Below are 14,616 nucleotides of genomic sequence, written 5' to 3' on the forward strand. Positions count from 1 at the left end.
AAATTGAGATGACCCATAGAAGGATACTTATATGTATCCCTTGTTAAGTATCCTCACACCTTCTATGGGTCATCTCGATTATCACTTCAAAAGTTGTTTTTCTCCTGCTGATGATAGCTCATCTCAATTGATTGGCCTCTTACAGTTGGTATGGCTACTTCCACCTTTTCATATTCTCTGTATGTATAAATATCTTCTTGCTGTATGTTCCAGTCTATGCATCCGATGAAGTGGGCTGTAGCCCACGAAAGCTTATGCTCAAATAAATTTGTTAGTCTCTAAGGTGCCACAAGTACTACTGTTCTTTTTGCGGATACAGACTAACATAGCTGCTACTCTGAAACCTGTCATAATATAACATGATTTACTTAAAGATAAAACAAAAGAACAGGTTCCCCTAATTTAAAATTTTAAATTACTTTTCCCCCACAATCATGGTAAATTAAAAACATACTTAGACACTTACCATCCTAAGCATCAGTTTTCCTTTTGTTTAATTACTCAAGGCCACATCAAGTAGACTAGGGGAAAGAGACTCTCTGTTAATGACATACAGTAGAACCCCAGTTTATCAACCCTCAATTTACAAAACTCCATTTTATCCAAAAAGTGTGTGTGTTTCCAGGCGTAAGGGCCCAGTCCTGCAGGGATGCGGATGAAACTGGGAGAGAGCATTACAGTGCCACCATTAAGGCAGCATGTTACTGACTATCTCTCTCAGCCTGCCAAGACCTGAATATGGGACAAAGTATGCGACAAAAACCAACAGTGACGAACACACAAAATAATTAATGCAGGAAACATCACAAAATGCTTTGAGATTTATCCCTTTCTAAAACGTCAGCTTCATGATCCTTGTTTGTTCTGTTGCAGATCATTTTCAACAGAAAAAGTGAGGGACACCAAATTAGTGCATAACATAGATAATTTTGGCATTAAAATGAGTGACGTCCCTTGAAATGTGTTATATGCAAAAGGTATGCTGCTGAGCGTGGTGCGTTTTAATAAGTGGTCTAATAAGGTAAATTAAGACACGGGGAATGGGTGCTGCCGCAGGTCAATAGGCCAGCAGGAATTCTGAGCCTATCATTGGTTGTGACTCTGAGGCATTGAGCCAGCCAGCTGCAAGAACTGGAAAACATTTCTTTCTTGGCTTGTCTTCATGACAGCCTCTGCTCTCACTTTCTCCTAAACTCAGCTCATATGTGCAATCAGGCAAAGCAGAACTCAAGGGCAGCAGCAGGAGTATCTCAGAATAATGAATATAGCAGTTCCATGCATCATTTTAATATCCAGGATTTAACCAGTTTGTGATGCCCACACCCTGCATCTACTTCTCCACTACACACAAATGCTCAGTTCAGGGAGGACATTGAGATTTACTCAAATTGCAGAGCACTAGGCAAATTTCTCTATAGTTTGAAACTGTTCCCATATACTCGCATTAAATTCCATATGAATTTTGCCATTGACTGGCAAAGCAGAATTGGGCTCTCAGCAGAAGTCACTAAGAGATGCTGAGCAAAAGCCAATTGTTCAGTGCTATTCTTTTCCCTCTCACAGCTAGTTCCTCAGCACTCAGCAGCCTGTGGGATCAAGCCCTAAGACAGTATTCTTTGAATCCCTAACAGTTCTGAATGATACTTTTGGAGTTTTGATTTAAATTTAGGCTTTAGTTGCATTAATATTAACTTGTATGAATTGCACTTTAAATTAATTGCACTAATGTGTATTTGCACTTTTTAAAAAATGCTTTTAAAAATATTTTACTGAGTCCTGCTGCATTTGGAGGTTATTTCACTATCCCTGGTTATATGAAGGTTACAAATGGTTTCAAGGAACATCTGAAACATAGGGGTTCTACTGTATTACTGAAAACATTGTACATGTTGGACCCAGCTCAGCTCTTCTGAAAATTGATCATCTGAAAGTCAGTCTGGGCTCCAGCTGTGTCACATGGATTTCCCCTGTTTTCTGAAACAGTCTGCTCCACTGTTTTTGAAGTTTCTGGGTCTTGGGAGCAGGGACTGCCCAGTGTATCACCACTGCTATTGCAGCGCATAGGGGAGGCCATGTCGGAGGGCTGCTCTGATGGTTTGCCTGTAGCAGAAGGAAGGGGCATGGACATAGGAAGATTCATCATGTAGAACACATTGCCCAGCCGCCGAGACACCTTTAAAGACATAAGCAATTACAGTAATTACTTCAATTAATGTCAGTTTAACTAATTGCTCATCTTAACCTTAAATTTGAATGTAGTCCAAATTATCCACAGGGCTGATGGGGACATGACCTCAGAGCCTTCAGGTTGTATCGCCTCCAGCCATCTCATAGAGTCAGATCTAAGGATGGTTAACAAAAATTCAGAAATGTCCTCCACTGCCCCTGCTTCTCAGTTTCAGCTATGCCCAACTTCTGCTGAATTGGTTTGGCTGTGCTCAGCACAATCTGTAGGGGAAGGAGAGCAAGCACCCTTTGAATCTAGACAACAAACTCCTTTCTTCCCAGTAGGTGGTGCACTTCAGCATGCATAATACAGGCTATTGGTGGTATATAAGACAAATGATTAAGAGAAGAGAGAAATAGGTTTAATAAGAGGAGAATGAGAGATATACATGGGTTAAGAAGAAGAAGAAGAAAAGGAACATGGGTTAGGAGAAAGATAGACGAGACAAAGAGAAATGAGAACAAATTTGAAGTCAGTGGATGAAATTAAGAACAGGACATTTGTAACTGATGGGCAGGAAAACTTTCTTATCAGTGAGATCTGTAACAGTGTGGAATACTATCCCAAAGAAAGTGATGGAAGCTTCATCACTTGGGTTATTTTAAAGGGCAGGTCAAAGTAATGGAGAATCTACAGGAGAGAACAATCCTCTGTTGGTTAGAGGAGAGAGAGAAAAAAGGGGAGATGAACTAATTGATCAGACAAGTCTTTCTAATTTCAACCCAATCTTATGACCCTGGCTATGGATCCCAGCCTTCCCAAAGGCATTCTCTTCCATCACTGTCTCTCAAGCAGCTGTTCATAGATCTTCCCCAGGGCACTCATGAAAAGCAAAGGGAAGCTGAATTGGAGTTAATGCACTGTCCACTGGGACTAGATAGTGCACCCTGTCACAATACTATTTCAGATATTTTATGGGTGAAAGAATGTTATAACTTCAAAGAAAATCAACAAAATTTTGTCACCTTCCCATGCAACACAAATCTTTCATTCTCCCTCCATTTAGCATTTCAGTACCTGAGATCGAATTTTTAGTGCTGGTCCAAGTTTTAATCCCATTGTGTCCAACAGATGTTCTTCTGTGAGTAGTGGCAGGGTTTCTCCATCAATAGCATGATCTTTAAATACCTTATCAAACAATAAAATGCACACAATGGCTTGTTAAAACAGACTCTTTTATGTCTTCTATTTTAATCCTGATACCCAGGCAATAAAGGAAGGAAACAGTAACATGGAAATAATTCAGCTTTATGTTAATCTGAGAGCAGATGGATGTGGCTGTTATCATCTGTGCCTGCAGCACATCCACTTGCTCTCAGAGTTCCAGCTGTGTAATGTTGCAACATCATTTAGTTTTATTATTTTAACAAAAGTGATCAATTACAGGGAAGCTCATGTCTTAGTCATTCATTTTTTATCCATGAATATGCAGATTTTCAGCCTCCTGTTTATACTGCTTATGCTTTTTCATGAAATTGAATGAAGTAATTTCACTATTGCTTAAAACATTGCTTAACATCACAGGACCATGCAATTGCTTCTGCCTGTTTGAAAGTTGTGCAAGTGCTATACTGGCAGAAGGTGGGGTATTAAAACACTTCCTTATACAGTTGTTCTCCTATTAACATTCTCATATTACGCCATAATAGAACACTCTGTATTGCAGCATACAACCACAAACAAGCATTAACCTACATTGTTTGCTACCTTTAACTGCATGGTTACACATTGCCTTGCACAAAGGGTCCTCAAGATACTCTACTGCAAATAATAAATAGTAATAATAATTTAATTTCAGTAGATAAAATAATGTTAGCAGAACTTTAAATCCAGGGCATGTATCTTTAAATGTCTAAAAATGTAAGTATGATTAATACTTGTGGTCACCTGTGCATAATCTGAACAACCTGGAAGGCTAATAATAAAGTTGTATACATCATCAACAGTCCATTTGCGAATATCTTCAATTGAAGAAATATCTTCTCCACTCAAAATCAGGCCATGTGCTCCTTTGAGAAGGAAACAAAAATGTTGTGTTTGTATCATCTCAACAGGCAAAACAATAGAAAATCTTATTAAAAGTAAGAGTTTATACACATCTACAGGACCTACTTCATATACTAACAATACTTTATGGTCATGTACTTATAACATAGTCCTAAGCAACATACTAAATAGTCACTCATCACTTTCTAATTCTGAAGGGTTTGGTTTTTTCTTTTATTTGATTACTCTTATTTTCTCTGATGGTACTGTACATGCCTACCATGCTGCAGCATTTTCTCTAAAGACTACATTATCTGATGCTTTTGATTTGTTATACCTTACCACTATTTTAACTTGACTGACTAATATTTCAAGTGAACAAACATGCAAGCCGATAACAGTGCTCTGTGTCACACTCATTCATATCATGATGAAGCATGAACTGCTTATTATATGTGTCAGTCTCCAGGTAAATACTAAAAGTCAACATCTTCTATACTGTTTGAAGGCACATCAGTCTCTAGATGAAGCATTGTACTAGGGACCTCTTCTGTAAAATGACAAAACAGCACTTCATAAAAAATATAACAAAGCTCACAATGCATGTTATACACCAGCAGTTCTCAAACTTCATTCCACCGCGACCCCCTTCTGACAACAAAAATTACTACAGGACCCCAGGAGTGGGGACTGAAGCCTGAGCCTGCCCAAGCCACACCACCCTGGGTGGAGGGGGACAAAGCCAAAGCTCCTTTGCGCCAGGCTGGGTGGCCAAAGCCCAAGGGCTTCAGCCCCAGGCAGGGAGCCTGTAACTTGAGCCTCGCCACCCAGGGTTGAAGCCCTCAGGTTTGGGCTTTGGCCCAGGTCCCAGCAAGTGTAAAACAGCCCTGGTGACCCCATTAAAACAGGGTTGTGACCCACTTCAGGGTCCCAACCCAAAGTTTGAGAACTGCTGTTATATACAGACTATATATGCACCCAAACTCAGTCCATCACAACTAATATCTGCTGTAAATTCATGCAGAAAGAGTATGGGCAGAAGAGATAGGCTAGTTCAGAAACTTCAGCAATTTTTGGTTGGTTGGTTTGGCATTGTATTAACCTAAATTCATTTTGCAGACAGGAAACAAACATGTAACGCAAATCTGCAAGCTAATGAATTCATTTTGCAGCAATACAAACTGACTTTTGTGGATGTTTTAGGATAAAGACCTGAACCTGCTGCCATTTAAGTGAATGGAAGGTTTGTCAGGATTGGACCCATTGCTATTAGAGCACTTAGGAATGGCTGTAGAACAGTGATCCTGTGAAGCTCTCCCACCAACATAGCACTGTCCATGCTGGTGCTTAGGTTGGTGTAACTTAAATTACTCACGGGATCTACTGTACAGAGTTAAGTTGACTTAAGTTTTGTCAACAATCATAAGTCTCTTTAATAACATCAGTGGAGCACATCTACACACTAGCCCTTGTGTCAGATGAGCACATCCACAGTCGTTGCTCTTGCATCAATAGGAGAGCACTGCATCAAGGGTAGCTATCCCACAGTGAAACTCGCCAACCTCTGTTGCCCTCTGCCGCTGGGAGCTCTGGGAACAGATTGCCCTGCATCATGGGGACTTGCTCGCAATCCATTGATGCAGTTCTTTCCATCCTATCATTCCATGGGCTTCCTACTTTGTTTTGCGCTGTTTTTCAGCAGCCCTTGTAAACTGTGTGCCCGCCATCTGTGCCTGATGACATGGATCCTGAGCTGCTGACCTTTCTGGTGATGAGCATTATGAACACAACACGGCTGGTCCTGCAGTATTTCATGAACTGAAAAACAGAGAGTGAATTGGTGATGCCTGCCTTTCTGTCTGCCATGGAAACAAATCAAGATTGCTGCTGGCATTCACTGACCAGGTTGCCATTGTGGATCATCAGTGTTGGGCTCAGGAAATAAGCACTGAGTGGGAGATCGCATCATGATGCATGTATGAGATGATGAGCAGTGGCTACAGAACTTTTGGATGCACAAAGCCACCTTCCTGGAACTGCGTGTGGCGCTTCCTCCAGTATTGCAGTGCAAGGACACCAGAATGAGAGCTTCCCTCAGTGTGCAAAAGCGATTGGCGATCAGTGTGTGGAAGCTGACAACTCCAGACTGCTACTGGTCTGTCATCCAGGAAATAATTGATGGCTTTGAGGCAATGGGATTCCCTAACTGTGGCATGGCAATAGATAGAATGCATGTCCCAATTTTGGCCCCCAAACATCATGTGACAGAGCACATCAACCAGGGCCATTTTACTGATGTCAATGCAGGGTGGTCAGGGAAGGTGCATCTTTTGGAACACTGGACTGTGTGGAAAGCAGCACACTGGCACTTTGTTTCCAAACTAGAAGATTCCAGTGCAGAATATGCAAATGATCATAGTGATCCTTGGAGACTCTGTATACCCCTTGCTCCTATGGCTCATGAAGCTTTACACTGGGAACCTACATAACAGCAAGGAGTGCTGTAACCGCAGGCTCAGCAGCTGCCAAATGACTGTTGAATGTGCCTTCGGCTGATTAAAAGGTCACTGGTGGTCAGTTAGACCTCAGTGAGGAAAATATTCCGATGGCTATTGCAGCCTGCTGCACTCTCCATAACATTTGTGAATCAAAGGGGGAAAAATTTCCCTGGGAATAGGCTGCTGAGGCTGTTTGGCTGAGCTGATTTTGAGCAGCCAGATACAAGGGCAATTAGAGGGGTGTGGCGGGAGGCAATTCAAATTATGGAGGGTTTAAAGGAACAGTTTGACAGTGATTCATAGTAATGTGTCTATTTGACGCATTTGACCAGGCAACGTTTACTTGCTACCATGAATTATCCCTGTAGTGTTTGCTTCATGAACGTTAATTGCAAGGAGCAAATATTCCTACCTATAGCCACTGTGTTTCAATATTAGCACTGAGTGATGTATGTATTTCACAAATACAGACTCATTTTATTTCAAAGACTCAAGTTTAATGAAGAGATAAAACACAAACTTTTGAACAAACAGGATGAAAATGAGGAACAGTCTTGTGGTTAAGGCTCTCACAGCTGGGTGAAATTCCCATTTTCATTGGAAATCAGTCCCTAGACATGGAGTGCATGGGGTACTGTGAGGAACCGGGAGCACATGATGAATGCAGTGCGGGAGTTTGGGGAGGGCATAGATTGGAGTTCTGTAGTGGTTGGAGTGGGAGTTGAGCACAGATAGCTCTGAGTGCAGGCTAATGAGGGACTTCAACGTCTCCGTTTGGTCTTCCATGAACTTTATCATCTGCTTCTGCCCCTGTGTCCTTTCCTGGCTATTCAGCCTCAGTCTTTCACTGTCTCCCTCCATGCTGTTATTTGGCTGTGTGCTGCATCTCTTGACTGCAGCACTTCACGAAACATATCCTCCTTACTCCTCCTCGGTTGCTGCCTTATCTGATGGAGGCACTCCACTGGCATGGAAGAGTGTGTTCTCAAGGGCACATCTGCAGAATGCAAAGAAACTATGAAGAGAGACAGTATTGTGAGTACGCTCACAGCTGTGAATCAGAAAAGTCACACACACCTCTTTCTCACTGCCTCTTGGCTAGCACACAGGTTGCTGCAAGTCCCAGTTATGATGCATTCCCAGGGAGGTGGGGTGGGCAAGGCAGAAAGGACAAGAAGGGACAAAGGGTAGTTTGTGAAGGGGGTTATTATAAGGTGGTAGGGAGCCTAATCTGAATTTTGGTACTCTTTTCCACAGGCTAGGGTAATCAAACCCAATATCTCACTCTTAAGGATAACCTAGGCTGCAAAGGAGATCTCCTGCATTTGTGTGGCTTCAGACTGGCTTCGTACGCTGCTGGCCTGTGTGCCGCATTGGCCCCTGTAGAAATAATTGCTGGGTAACATGAGAAAGTTTCCTGTAGTGGAGGGAGAAACAAGCCAGCTCTCCCAAGAAACCTTTGGCAGAGGATTGCAGAATACCTACAGGAAAATTTCCTAGAGATCACTATGGAAGATTCCAGAGACATCCCCATGTATATTACCAAACTTTCCCACCATGGCCTCACTGCGTAGATTAGGAGTTCTCAAACTGGGGGTTGGGACCCCTCAGGGGGTCGCGAGTTTATTACAAGGGGGGTCGCGAGCTGTCAGCCTCCACCCCAAACCCTACTTTGCCTCCAGCATTTATAATGGTGTTAAATATACAAAAAAGTGTTTTTAATTTATCAAGGGGGTCTCACTCAGAGGCTTGCTGTGTGAAAGGGATCACCAGTGCAAAAGCTGGAGAACCACTGGCATAGATGGACAAGTTCTGGTGTTAATTTCTGTCCCTTATCCCTCCTCTGCCATATAACAAAGTACGTGAGAGCTCAATCTCCTCTCACCATGCAGTATGAAAGCAAAATGAGCACTTACCAGATCTCCCCTCTCCGGCATCCTGCGTGCCATAGCTGGAGTGCTGGGACTGGCTAGATCCTGGGAGCGGAAAAGAGGTCCTGACACACCACACCACCAGACAACCCTGCCGTGTTCTCCACATATTTCTCTAGCTCCACCTCCTCGTCCACCACTTTCTCAGAGTTGAGTCTGCTGTCCGCGGCCTCTATTGCCCTCGAAGTATCCATGGGACTCTTGACAGTGAAGGTGGGGTCACTGCTGAGGATGGCGTGCAGCACCTTATGGAAGCAGCGTGTCTTGGTTAGGCTCCTGGTACACCTGCCTGACTCCTTGATTTTAGCACGATACTGCTGTGTGTCCATTTCGTGCCCCTTCTCCTGCATGCCTCTAGCAATCGGTCCATAGCTATCGAAATTCCTACGGCTTGTGTGAAGCTGCAACTGCACAGCCTCCTCTCTCCATATACTCAGCAGATCCAACAGCTCTGGTGTGCTCCACATGGAAGCACGTCTGCTGCATAAAGCCGGCATGGTCACCTGAGAAGATCCTATGTGAACTGTTCACACTGAGCAAACAGGAAGAGGAATTTTAAAAAATCCCAGGCCTTAAAATGGAGGGGAGTCGCATACCTATGTATCTTCAGGTAGCAGAGTTCAAACTGTTGACCAGAGTGGTCATGATGGGCATTGTGGAACATCTCCTGGAGGTGAGTTAGGGTGACATAACCAAGTGAGGTGTCTGCACTGCTGCTGCGTCACTCTATGTCGCAAAAAGCTCAATGCCGTTCGTCAAGGTGGTCTTATTACGTGGAGTTACATCGATGAGAGGAACATTTCAGTGTGTAAACTTCCATTGTTTTGTTGACAAAAGCTGAGTTTTTTCAACAAAACTGTAGTGCAGACAAGGCCTTACTCACACCCCTGAGTGACATAGTTTACACTGACGTAAGCTGTCATGTGTACATAGCAAACCTGAGGCATGAATTTGGTCTCAAGCAGAGGGCAGCTGATAGGAGAACTTCCTGTGCTGCCCAACACACACATAGGTTTGTTGCTCAAATGGGCAGTTGCTGCCAGGATCCCACCAGGCAGCCTGGAAGAGCTGGGAAGACAGAATGTATCAAATAGGGTTGCAGAGAACCACAATATTATCCTGACATGATATATGTGTTAATATCCCACCAGCATGTGATGAGATCATTTTGCAAAACATAATGGCAAGACACACTATTGTGATGTTTGCATCAGGAGGTTACTTTGTGACTTTGCTCCTCTGTAACTCCATCTACTTCCCACGTGGTTCTGCAAGATTGAACATCACTGCCTTAGAGAATGAAACCTTCATATGCCAGCAAATAACATGTGGAGATCTCTATAAATGGGAGAAATAACTGTTTGCCATCACTGATGTGTACTTATCAGGTCATGTTAGCTGCAGCATATGCCCCTGATTAATGAAGTCCACATTTTGAAACCCTGACTCTATCATTGTAAGTGGAGTTTAAATAAAAAGAGGATGATGAGAAAGCTAATCAATTAAAAAAAAAAAAGAGACCAACTTGACAAACCTGGAGGCAGTAATGGATTGCTGGGTACTGGGAAGCTATATGGCAGTGCTGAGAATGGGATTGCAGAAGGATACATATATTTGTCATCAAAGGCTGTGCAAGAGTTATTGGGATCCTTCTCATTTGCACTGCTGCAGCCATTTGTTTCAGTGGAAATTTCATGAGTAACACAACTTTTTCTCAGGCTGTGTTCATACTCTTTACAGCTTTTCACAGCAGTAGCAGATGGCTCAACATGGGTTTTGCTTTGCTCATGTTTGTTCAGCATCTCAAGCTCTGTTTCTTTCTTGTCCTCTTTCTCATCATCAGCAGTGGTGGAAGCAGAGTCTGCATTTTTGTCTTCAGCTTGGCTTTTGGCACCATTGGCATTGCAATCACTAGTTTTGTGATTCCCAGCTCTTCTCCCTGGCCGACGGCCTCTCTCCCTTTGCAGGTTGCTAATTGGAGGATATGGGCTGGTTGCCATGAGCATGGTATTGCCATGAAGGTCATCAAGGGTGGTTCGATGAACATATAGGTCGCTAGAAAGGTGGCCTTCAGGAAGTCTGTGCCTGCCACGGAAAGCAACTGGGCTAGCTGGGATTCCATGGTAGAGGAAAGGTGCTTCCAAACCCAGTAGCCCTTTACGATGAGCTTTCTCAATTTCTTTTTGTTGAAAAATAGCACTCATTTCCATTTCCATCCTAAGAGGTAAACAGAGCATTAGCAGTGAGGTCTGATCAGTTCTCTTGTCATTTCTTTTTCAATGACAGATTAAACTAGACTGATATAATACATGAATAGAAAAATATTTCTTTCCCATGTTGCTGTGTGTGAAACATAAGAACAACAGAGGAAACAGAGTAAGTGACTATACACAAAGTGTTGTCAAATGCACGAAAGAAAACTCACAGAATATTATGCTTGTGAGAATAAGGGATGAAATATTTTCCAACAAAAGCATGATTTATAAGTTGATAATACGGGCATCCCAGCATCATTTAGACTCATTTCACCACCACAAGGGCTAGAGACTTAAAAAGCTTAGATTCCAAGCAGAAAATTATACAACACCTTGAAAAAGGGCACTTATGTGGCAATTGATACAGTAATATAATCGTATTATGCATGAGGCCTTGACTATACTGCCAGAGCCAATTAACTGTAAGTAAAGATCTTGGGTCAACTCTCCAATGCACCTTGGTCTCTGTCTAATGCTCAGATGGTGCAAAGGGCTGTATTCTGACAGTACATGACAATCAGAGAATTACCTTTGTGGAGGCAACTACCCACTGATATAAAGCCAACAGAACATGTTCCTGTACCAGCCGCCCACCACTGTATCTGGCATAGGGTGGCTTGCCAGAGAAAGGAGGTAGATGCTGAAGGTCAGGTGAAGCTCCACTATGCTTTATCAGTCCTTTCCTGGCACTAGGTCCTTTAGGGGGACAGGCCAGTGCAGAAGCAGGAAGCTGTGACTGGCTCCCCTCCCACCTCCAGTGAGTACCCCCACTGTAGGTACTCCCTCCAGCATCCCCAGCTGTACCTCTCCAAATTTCCCCTCCCCCCTCTAGCAGTGTCCTCTTTTTGGGAAACTGAACTATGGTAACCCTCTTGCAAGTTCCTCTTGCAATATAAAGGTGAGGGGTTTGCTACATTGGGAAGGAAATCCAGCTGATTACATTGAAACTGGGACCAATCACCAGATTTCCATATAATCATCCATGACACCAAGACTGCTTCACTAAACCAGGACATCTGGGCATCCTGTACATGGTGTAGGGATTTCCAATCCTCCAATCCAAATTTAAAAAATACTATGAGTGATGAGTCCAAACTGCCAAGTTCAGATCCGGTTCTGAGTTTTCCCAAGGTCAAGGGTATTTGAATCTAGAGTTCCAAGCTGCAAAGTCTAGATCCATATCCAATCTTTAACCAAGTTCTGGATGTTCCAGCTTGGGCCTATATCTTATATCTGCTATTTAAAGCTAAAAGCAGAATGAGGGAGAGAAGCAGAAAGTTCTTCTGTGCCCCTGGCTTCCTGAAACAGAGGATTTTTTATATATCTGGATGGTTTGAACAAGTACTGCAATTACCTTTAACGGGGCACCAAAAGTTGTGTATTACAAAATTTGCAGCTTAACCATCCCAGTCTGCCTCCTTTGTCCCCACTCCAGTCCTGCACCGCAGTGCAAAATTTACATTCAGGTACCTGGCAATATTTTGTTTTTGAACCAACTCCTGCCTTCTGGCCACAGCTTCTATGGATTCTGTCTGGAGAAAACTATATCCTAGAAAAAAATATATATATATGGTTAGAAAGGTTTAGAATTGCACTCACACTTCACCTATTCCCTGAAATAGCTGGATGTTCCTAAAAGTATTGTTAAAAGTTAACAGTTAGAAGGCCTGTTGAAAATGTAGCCTATGGAATATTTTTCAGAGTCACTGGTATAACTTCAATCCAGATGCTGCAAACTCTTCTCTCTTCAATGGTACTAATAGTAGTAATAACTAAGCCTGGTATCAAGTGTTTGTAGGGTCAGGACCTTAGGAACACCTGTCATCAATACTTCTAAGGCAAGTGAGAGTAGTGACATTTATGAGATAACTTCTGTCTTTGAAGAACATGGAGAACCAACTGATTACATAATAACTGATAGTTTAAAAAAGGAAAAGAAATGTAAGAACACTCCTTAAAAGTCTAGTTACAGGCTAGCTGCAATGGTCTTACAAGTAATTTTTTAATAACATTTCCTCTCTGAGAACTGTATCAGACCCAAACATGGTAAATCAAAGTCAGAGACTCAGAGAAGGGTGAGAAGCTGAAGCCAAAAGTTCCTGTTTCTGGACCATCGTGGCTTCTAGTGCCTTTTTATTCATCTTTGACCAAATCTGGGGTCCTTGCTCAGTTTTTACTCAGACCTGAGTAAGAATCTCAAGATATGGTCCATTATTAACTTGTTATTCCCAGCATGACATGTGTTGCACAATTATGCAACCATGAAATTTGCTATTGTATCCACCTCTTGCTTTAGGACTGAGCACCACAAGCTAAACTTTATTAAAAACAAATATGTAGCCATTTTATGGGAATAAATTATATCCAGGTAACATAGGTCCGGGCAACAGGATCAAGAAGAATGACCAGTGAAACAAACCCTTTAAAACAGCTAAGACCAAAAAAAATCCCTTACAGAGAGTTAAATGTGTGTAACCACAAAGAAACATTGCCAGTCAGATAAATGTTGCTGGCTAGAACATTCTGTTTATATGGAGAGAGATGGACAAATGCCATACTGTATTTGGAAAATGCAAAAGCAAGGGGGAGGATGTGCACACACACACACAAAGCATATAGGTGAAGATGTGCCTAATAAATTCTAGTTGCATGTCTGAAGTCTCATATTGGTGCAGATTGGGATTTCTGCTAGGCAGGCCGCTCCTTTCAAGGCTATTTTACAAACATAAATACATAAAACTTATTTATTGCCATCAGTGACAAATCTGATGAAAACAGGATATCCACTTTTTCAGTAGTACCTGTACTTCACAGGATCATTCAACTGGCTTGTTACCTGGACCGGAAAAACCGACTGGACAATATGTTTGGATGTTTGCATGCTGTGGGACCGAAGGTCCAAGGTGGGAAGCTATAATGGATCTGTCTTGGTCAGCTGGTGCATCATTTCAGTGGAAGGCAAACAGATCTCTAGGGAAAGAGAGAAAATTACAATTAGATATTAAAGTATATGCTCCTAACTTAACTGTCATGTTCTAATCCTATCACTCACATACATTGATTCAGCTCCTTTGACTTTAATAGGACTGGCACGTTTGACATGTGGCAGAACTGGGATAGCTATTTGCAGAATTTGCTCAAAAAATTTTTTGCTAAAGTAAAAAGTAATAAAATACTCGGATTAAGACCTAAATTCTCAGGTCCAATTTTACCTTTCAGCTGAAAAACCAGCATACCACATAACACTCCCACTTGAACACAGATTTTTAAGTGACTCAGAGGAAAGACATCCTGAATCATTCATGCCAACATATAGCAACACTCTGCATTTCTTCAAGGTCTCCCATTGCAAATACTGACTAGTCACAACTTTTAGATTCTAAGACTCAAAAAAGATATATCTTACGGTGCAATAAAAGACTGTGTGAGGCTAGCCGCAGCTGGCCTGAGTCAGCTGTACTTACGGCCACAGGGTTTGGGCTGCGGGGCTATAAAATTTCAGTGTAATGTTTGGGCTCAGATAAGTTGGGATCTACAGTGCAATTTTAGAGCCCTGCACCTGAGCCCTGCAAGCCTAAATCAGCTGAAACTGGGCTCCGAGACTTGATGCCAGGATTTTTTTTTCGCAATGTAGACATACCACAAGTCTCCTTAGAAAGACCACATAATTAGTAGCGAGCTGCAGACATTTGTCAAAGAAATTACTGCCCTGTTTGGTT

At 42.4% G+C, this 14,616-nt stretch overlaps 1 protein-coding gene across 1 annotated transcript; it reads right to left on the reverse strand.

The window, feature by feature from the left end:
• Positions 1-1,900: 1,900 nt before the first annotated feature.
• Positions 1,901-14,197, reverse strand: SAMD7 (sterile alpha motif domain containing 7). Its single transcript, XM_075068970.1, has 6 exons — positions 14,110-14,197; positions 12,368-12,446; positions 10,177-10,859; positions 4,115-4,236; positions 3,245-3,355; positions 1,901-2,173 (listed from the first exon to the last, which is right to left on the reverse strand). The coding sequence occupies exons 1-6, from the start codon at positions 14,195-14,197 to the stop codon at positions 1,901-1,903; spliced, it is 1,356 nt and encodes a 451-aa protein (XP_074925071.1).
• Between the last annotated feature and the right edge of the window lie 419 nt (positions 14,198-14,616).

The sequence above is a fragment of the Chelonoidis abingdonii genome, chromosome 8, assembly GCF_003597395.2.
Source record: "Chelonoidis abingdonii isolate Lonesome George chromosome 8, CheloAbing_2.0, whole genome shotgun sequence".
Lineage (NCBI taxonomy): Eukaryota > Metazoa > Chordata > Testudines > Testudinidae > Chelonoidis > Chelonoidis abingdonii.